Source organism: Monodon monoceros, unplaced genomic scaffold (assembly GCF_005190385.1).
Source record: "Monodon monoceros isolate NGI ecotype Baffin Bay Population unplaced genomic scaffold, NGI_Narwhal_1 Super_Scaffold_22, whole genome shotgun sequence".
Classification (NCBI taxonomy): Eukaryota; Metazoa; Chordata; class Mammalia; order Artiodactyla; family Monodontidae; genus Monodon; species Monodon monoceros.
In genome coordinates, this window is record NW_021703779.1 from 103,679,477 (window position 1) to 103,687,925 (window position 8,449).

Here is an 8,449-nt window from a genome sequence, read left to right on the forward strand (position 1 = left end):
GTTCAGATCTTGACCTTGTTTTGTATTTCTCTAGTCGGCGTGGTACAAGCCTAATGGAAGATGATGAAGAGCCAATTGTTGAAGATGTTATGATGTCCTCAGAAGGGAGGATTGAAGATCTTAATGAGGGGATGGATTTCGACACCATGGATATAGACTTGGTAAGATACAATGATTCTGTAGGATTTTCTATTTAGATTTTTTGGAAATTAAGTTGGATATTTACTAGAGGAGAGAAATACTTGCTATGAAAAGTAAGTTTTGCAAAATTCTTAAATAAAATAGTTGCCAGGAGTTTAGATACATGAGAAGGGATTGAGGAAGAGGGTGAAGTTGGTGGGGGTGTTAGGTCCTAATTTAAGATGATGAACTTTCAGATTAATTTAGGAATATATAGATTTAAAGGATTTATTTTGCTTAATAGTATACTAAGTATAATATCACCTTATAATTTGCCATCTTTTTACCATTATCAAAATAATACATTGTTAACATGATTTACCCTGTTATTGAGATCAACTGCCGTATCAGATAATAAAGTAAAATACTTAAACTTGGAAATTTAATATATATGAGGGTATATTCTTTGATAATTATATCATATATACAGTTAGGGCTTTATTGTATACAAAATGCTTGTACGTATTTCATTTTGCCACACAGCTTATTCAACTTTGTGAGGTAGGTTGAAAGGCTTGAGGATATTGAAGCTTAGACAGCCTATCCAAGGAGACAAAACTAGTAAGCAGTAAAGCTGAGATTCATTATAAGCCAGGTCTTCTGATTCTGTTTCTCAGTATACCTTGGTATATTCTCCTTAAAGGGAAGAAATAATTAAATATGGCTTCTCTTCAGAATAGCGTAATTCGGTATCTTGAAAGGAAAGTTGAGAGAGACATTTTTAAAGTAAAACAAAAAAATTGGTTTTCCAGTTTTCATCTTTAAGAATAATTTTCCACGAACGAGTTGGTTTTGCATGTTTAAACAGTCTGTAGTTTGAATATATAGCATTTGAAATATTGTAGGGTACAATTGCAATTACATGGACCATGTGAACACTTAATGATAATTTCAATATTTTCAGTTACTATTTGGCTTATTATAGGTATGACAATTGTCAACTAACTTCCTTTTTTCTCCCTTAGCCACCATCAAAGAACAGACGAGAGAGAACAGAACTGAAGCCTGATTTCTTTGATCCAGCTTCAATTATGGATGAATCAGTAGGTTTAATTTAAATATGCCTCAAGATTATAAAATCAAAAGTAATTGGCAGTCCCTAAGCCTGAGGTTGAAGAGCTGGGACAATACATTGAGAATGGATAAAAACAACTGGACAGGAGGAAAAGAGGCAGGCAGGAGGGATTTTGGGGTAGGGTTGGGGAGGGGTTATGCAGTGGTGGTAACAGATTCAGAGTGCCTTTGAATCCCTGGCCAACTGGGACATGATATGTTAAGGAATTTGGACTTTTCCTGTACGCTTGAGTTACATATTGAAGGATTTTGAATGAGGGAGCGGCATGATCAGAATTGTGTTTCAGAAAGATTTCCTTGGATAGGATGAAAGAGAAGAAAAATAATCATAATAGTCATAATCATAATATGAAGGCATGGTGAAAAATAGAACTTGAACAGAGGCTTTGGTAATAAAGATAAGGGGATTGAGATAATTGGTTATTGTTAGGTAGTGTCAATTGTGTTTCTTCTATCAGTCCCTGTTACCATGTTCTCCCTGAGAATGCCTTGGTTCAAATCTTATAGTTTCTCTCAGACACACCATGCTCTTTCATGACTCCATGACCTTGTAAAAGCTTTTCTTTCTGTCAGAATTGCCCCTTTCCTTTTCCTCGTATTGAATTCTTTCTTCAGTAGTCAGTTTGGACATTACCTGTGGAGTTTTTCCTAACCTTTTTAGATAGATACTTTATTCTCAGTTCCCATAACACTTTGTATATACTTCTATTTTGATAACTACCAGATTGGTGTAGTGAAATAAGATATTACATTCCACTCAATAGACTGAACTCCAGGCAGTGATGATTTTATTCATTTTGAGTTTTGCCTAGCTTAGTAGGTATTTAGTTTTATTTGTCAAATTAATAAATCGGTTAAGTGCCCTTCTATCTCACTTTTAGGTGTCTACCCATTTATGCTCCTTCTTTCTAAAACCTCCTGCCTCAGGTGACTGTTGTATCATCCTCTGAGGCCTGCCTTCTGTGCCCCTATCTCTGCCATTCTCTCCTTGCCCTCTTCTTGCCTCATAATCTGCTTTCAGATAGCTCTTGGAAGAATTTTGACAAACTAACTCATGCTAACATGTTTATATTAATAAGGCCAGCTACTTGAGCTAAAAGACAAATATTTCATAGATCAGCGGGTATAGAAATCTTTGGACAAGCCTTGGGATCCTTTAAACCAGTGTTTCTCAATCTCTCAGGTGCATATGAATCATCTGGAGATCTTACTAAAATGTAGGTTCTGCTTTAGTAGGTCCGAAGTGTGGCCTGACATTCTGCATCTCTAACAAGACCGTAATTTGAGTAACATAGGTGACCTAGGCCTACCCTTAAGTCTGTAGTTTAAGTGCCTATTGAAGTATGTGGTTTCCCTGATAATCTAGGAGTATGTATCTTCCAGTTCGTTAAATAAAACATTTAGGTAGTGATTGTGATGAGGAATAAAAGAGAATCTTTTCAAGCAGATATAATGAAATGCATTAATTCTGCAGTTTATCAAGTTGGAAATTGGTACTAAAATGAATAAGATGCTCCCCCTGCTCTCAAAGGGTTTGTATTCTAGTCCAACTATACTATCACTTTGAGGTGAAAAGGGATGGAAGCTGGTATTTGAAAACTTGTGTGCCTGACACTATGCTAGGCACGATTTAGTTTGATCTATCAGCAACCTTGTAAGAAAGGTGGTGGGATCCCACTTTTACACTCAAGCAAACTTGGACTGAAGAGGTGGTTCAGTGACTTGCTCAGAGTTATACAACTTTAGTGTCAGAGTAGTAATTTGACCTGAGTTCCTTTTGATTTAAAAATCTCATGCTGCCTCTACTGTGGAAGAAATACCAAGAAAAATATTTTAGAAATTGGAATGATTAACTGTAGTCAAAATTGATGTGGGCAAAGATCTCCTTATTTTTTCATGTGTTCATCTAAAGTCAGGAAAACTGTAGGCATTTGTTTCCTTAGTCTCTTACTAGATTTGCAAAAAGGTGCCCTTCACTTCAGGTTACTACAGTAGTTGAACAGCAATGTAAATGTGTGTATATTTTTGACATTTAACATTTAGGGAAAACTATAATCTGAGTGAGGCCAGAGATAGGGACCTAATAATTATTTGTTATTTATAGAAAAATTTTGGCATTCTTGTGTTTATTGAATATGTTATAACTAAGGGGATAGTTCTGCTGCTTCTAAAATTGGGAAAATGAGCACATGCGTCTGTACCTGTAGTTTTATAGTATTACCACATGATGGCAGCAGTCACATAACTGAGTGCTCAATATCTTTAAAAGTTCAGGTATCTTTAGACATCTTTAACCATGTATATATATTTAAGTTAATACTAGTTTGTTTTAAAATATACATTAAACTTTACCTCATTATCTCAACAATAATTTAAGAAGTGGAATAATAGAAATTTTTAAATGTAAAAATCTGCATTTGCTTTTCTGCAATAGCTTACATCTGTTTTTATTCAAGCCTGTGATAAATGAGTCATCAAAACAATAGTAAAATTGGGACTTTAAATCCTTTTATACTCAGTTCTAAGATTCTCTAATTTTAAGTGAAGTAACCCAAAGCATCCTACTATAGATACTAGCATCCTAGTATAGATACTAAATAAATCCTAAATGTGTTTTTCGTAACATGTTATCCATGTAATTCAGAAGTGGTAATAGGAAAACTCTGAGCAGATCAGTTTTGGGTTGCATATATACAACATTCTAGATTTATGATTTATTTAGTTTCATATTTGGAAACAGTGTCAACATTGGTTTATCCCATTGTGCCAGTGGTTGCTTTCTGCTACTAGTGGGCCAGTATTGTCTCAACACACCAAAGCTTGCTATTGGTACTTTTAAAGTATATGCTTAAGTGGTTATTAATGTTAACACCAGAAACAGGTGTAGCTTATGTTAGCACAGAAAGAGAATAAGTATCACTAATATCATTCTTCTGTGTTGAGACTCTTATTAGAATTATCTGTAGTATAAAATTGGTAAAAGAAGGGTTTGGTATAATTGAGCTAATTTAACTGTTCTAATAGAAGAATCTACTTATAACCTAGACTGTACAAACACAGGAGAAAAGAAAAAAAACCTGTTCAGGCCATTTCTAGGTAGGCACTTGGTTTGGAAAGAACTTGAGTTCATCTTCATGCCACACTCTACACTAAAATTGCTAATTAAGATTTTATCCTTTCATTCACCATTAGATCTTCCTTTACCCAGAGTCACAGAGTGTTATGGCTAGAAGGGATCTTTAAACATCACGTATCACCTAGGCCTCTTTGGTGGAAACATTCTAATCACCCAAACTCTGACTCTAACCAAAAAAGGAGAACCCTGAAACTTGGGTGGGGGCGGGCAAGGGGTGAGTAGTGGTGGTGGTTTTGGTGGATGACAGGTAAGAAATGGGGTACATTAATTCTCTATTGCTTTCATTACTGGGGATTCCAAACACTTTACTTGATAATTTACTACAATGAGCCTGCAATGAGATAGATATTTGTTTTCTGGTCTGAAAATACACAATTCCTTCAATTCAGATCAGAACAATTTGTGAGTTCTATGACTTTTGTTAAAGTGAGGTTTAATAATTTACAAGAGCCCTTTGTAAACTCAGTCTTAGCTCATTACCTCTGACTTTAATATCAGTTTTTTACTAGTTTATTATAGTATTTTAAAATATTACTTAATTGTCATAGTAAGTGCTGGAATTTTAATTGAAGAGCCTAACTTTTAGTATATACAACTGAAGGTTATATCTTATTCTTATTTAATGAACGAGAGGGAGTTGCTCCATTTATTACCTGCTTTTACTTTTTTAAGTTAGTGACAAGTAATTATTAGATTTTACTTAACATTCTTTTCCCAACTGAAATGTAATGAAAAGCATCGATATAACTTTGTTTGCTCAGATTTTACCTTACTTATTTGATTTCTTAAAATTTGTAGTCCTGTTCATTCACCCAGAAAGCTTCCTATTTTCTACATATTTATATTGTTTTTGGATGTTTTTGGTCTGCATGTTCAAATGCCTTTTTAAAAACTATACCCACTTCACAGTGCAAATGACCGAGTTTGCCATACATCTTGTGCCAGAAGTGTATGTCAAGAAGCACATTCATTTGTTCATTCAACAAATGTCGGGTGCCTATGTTCAGGGCATTATCTAGGCATTAGGGGTGTGTATAAACATATAAATGAGACATGATCTTTGCTTTTAGTTATATTTGTGAGGTAAGTAGCATTGTGATTAGGCCTGATGTTATTTCATTATATGTTAATGGTAATTATAATTTTAGAATTATATATCTGAGAAGGGAATTTTTCAAAGTGGTTTTTAGCATGTTATTAAACTTAATATTACCAAGTATCAATGTAATATATTTTACAAAGAAATGAATGACAATTTTAACAAGATTTTTTTTCCTCTCTCTCATTAGGTTCTTGGGGTGTCAATGTTTTAATACCAGTACACAATTAAATCTGTGGTGAAGTCATTTTCTAAGTGGAAGAGGAAATTTTAAAATAAAGTGTGGTAGATACAGTGAAATTCTGTACAGATTTTTCTCTAAGGAGAATATGACGTGCTTATACTTACCAAGATCAAGTGCATTTGAGGGGCAGTTTTGTTTGCCTGAAAAAAAGTAAAGGACAAGTAAACAATTTGATGATAAGCTACAGTTTTTCTTAGAAAGTAAATATTTTATTTATGCGCTGTTAGTTGGCTTTTGAATCAATTATTTCATGCTTTTTTTTAAAGAAAATATAACAATCTGAAGAGGCATTTGGTACAGACATGAATCCTCTCACATTTATTTACTGGGTGTACTAAGTAATGATGACCTCTGCTGGATTTCTGTTTACATCCAAGAAACAAAGTTAAGGATGGATTTATTCCCCTACCCTGAAATTATAGGATAGAATTGTTTTTAGCATTCTAAATTTAAATGCTTGAAACATCAATCAACAAAGCTTTCTTTTAAAATACTGTAATTGTGGAGAAAAGTAAACTTATAAGCAGAACTTTTACAATTTTTTCATCTAAAATGTATTTTAAGATATTTTTAAAATCCAAGAGCTTCTCTATACTTTTCAGAAATACCCAGATGCAGTGAACTGCCAGAAGGTAACCAGTCTCAAACATGCTTATCCCATTATCAACCCTGAAAGTTTGCTTGTCCTTTAAGATAAAAATGTAATGTTGTGATATTCCTTCCAGTAGTGCCACTGTATTTTGTCTCCAAATAAAAGAAGCTTATTGTAGTATGTTTGCAGAAAAAATTCTAAACAAAAATTATACAGCTTATTAGAGTGTGGGAATAGGGATCTAAATTTTAAATAAAATTATATATATATATAAATTGGTGCTGATTTTATAATTGCGCAGTTTGTTTAGTTTTTTCTTACTTTTAAATTCCAACTTAAAATTATGAGGTTTCAGAAATATATTGAAAGTTTAACAATGTTTAAAAATAGAAAAGCATGAGTGTTCATGCTTTAAAATGATTTTTAAATTTGTATTTTATATTGTTTTATCTATCTGTCTTTGCAAGCAGTCTTCAGGTTAAAGATACTTCTAACAGGTTACAGTACATTTCCTCTGTATGTAAATTAGATGGGATAATAGAATTCATAACCCATAATATTCTTTGAAAGCTAAGCTTTAAACTTCATTTTATGTCCTTTCACAAATTAGTTTAAAACAGAAAGTGGCTACTTGCCATTTTGACATCAACTCATTTTGCGAGGCTTAGGCAGCTAGACATCGTTTAAAACAAAATATTAACTTATATTACATGTGTATCTATCTTTTGTCAGTCGTCTCTCAGTTCTTGAGGTATATTATTTTAATCATTCCATGCCTTAATATGCTTGCAATACAAGAATATCTTCAGATGGGTGAATACCAAAAGGCTTCCAGTTCTTAGAGTCAGAAATCAACAAGCATTGGGCTGTGGTAGCCAAAAACCATAGGTTAGCTAAAGATCATGATAAAATTCAATTATTTTATTAAATCATGGTTAATAACAAATTAAGTCAGACTTGTCTAACAGATTTTCCATCAACAAATATTGTTATGTGCAAAAAAGTATTGCCTATGTTGTTTTTCACACCACTGCATTTACTAGAACTGCTGAGAGGACTGTATATATGATTTTAAACCTAAGTTGATTTTTTTTCTCACTCTTGAAAGGAGTACTTCTTTGTGAAAGCAGTTCTTACAGCTTTGTTTTCAACCAGCTAAAAATGTTTTATATATTACTCTAACCTGTTGTCCTCCACATTCTATTGTCCTAATTGTACTGTTTTCTGATTTGTATTTATGTCTTGAGACAGTAACTTTTTGAATAAAAATAAACCTACAGTATGTTGTATGTTTTATCTTTTGTAATTGAAGGAGGAGGGTGGCTATAAATGGTTTAGAAAGTGTACCTGTTATATCTTTTAACATGTTTGGGTGGGAATAATTTATAGAAAACATTGCCATTTTATATTTTTAATAAATCATACTTTTTTAAAATGAGACTAAATCCCTAATTGGGTTATTACTTTAAAATAGAAACCTGTGACCATTATTACTTTAATTTTTATCTGGTATGAGTTAAACGCTCTTGAAAATATCTGCATTGTTCATCCAGGATACATTTGAGTGCCCGCTATGTGCTAAGGCATGTGTTAGAGATCTAGCAGTGAACAAGATAGACAGGGTCCCTCCCTCGTAGATCTAGTGTGGCAAACAAATAAGGAAAGAATCAAATAAAATAATTAAACTTGTAATAAGTGCTAGGAAGGAAACCAGCAGGGTGTGCTGAGCTAGAGAGTGAGAGAGAGAAAGAGTTTGTGTGTGTGTAAAACCTCCCTTCGATAAGGGACTGATGCTTGGAGGTGAGTGAAAGCCCATAATTGAAAAAGAATTTACTAACTGAATTCTTATTGAAAACTCTTAGTCTTCAACGTGTTAAGATTTGCATTGTACTCTTTAATTTTTTTAATTTTTAAAAAAATTTTTGGCTGTGCCACGCAGCTTGTGGGGTCTTAGTTCCCTGGCCAGGGATTGAACCCAGGCCATGGCAGTGAAAGCACCGAGTCCTAACCACTGGACCGCCAAGGAGTTCCCTGCATTGTACCCTTTTTTTTCCCCTAGCTTTATTGAAATGTAATTAACATATAACATTGTGTAAGTTTAAAGTGTACAACATGAATATTTGA

At 33.4% G+C, this 8,449-nt stretch overlaps 1 protein-coding gene across 5 annotated transcripts in view; it reads left to right on the forward strand.

The window, feature by feature from the left end:
- STAG2 (stromal antigen 2) overlaps window positions 1–7,607 on the forward strand; it is a 116,400-nt gene extending 108,793 nt beyond the window's left edge. For 3 of the 5 annotated variants that reach the window (XM_029240290.1, XM_029240289.1, XM_029240291.1), the window contains exons 32-34: window positions 35–161; window positions 1,146–1,223; window positions 5,680–5,823. In XM_029240290.1, the coding sequence (XP_029096123.1) occupies window positions 35–161; window positions 1,146–1,223; window positions 5,680–5,703 (229 nt within the window). In that variant the 3' untranslated portion in view covers window positions 5,704–5,823. Of the gene's footprint in view, window positions 1–34; window positions 162–1,145; window positions 1,224–5,679 lie in introns of all 5 variants that reach the window. The other 2 variants (XM_029240288.1, XM_029240292.1) reach the window with 2 other exon arrangements.
- The last annotated feature ends 842 nt before the right edge of the window (window positions 7,608–8,449 follow it).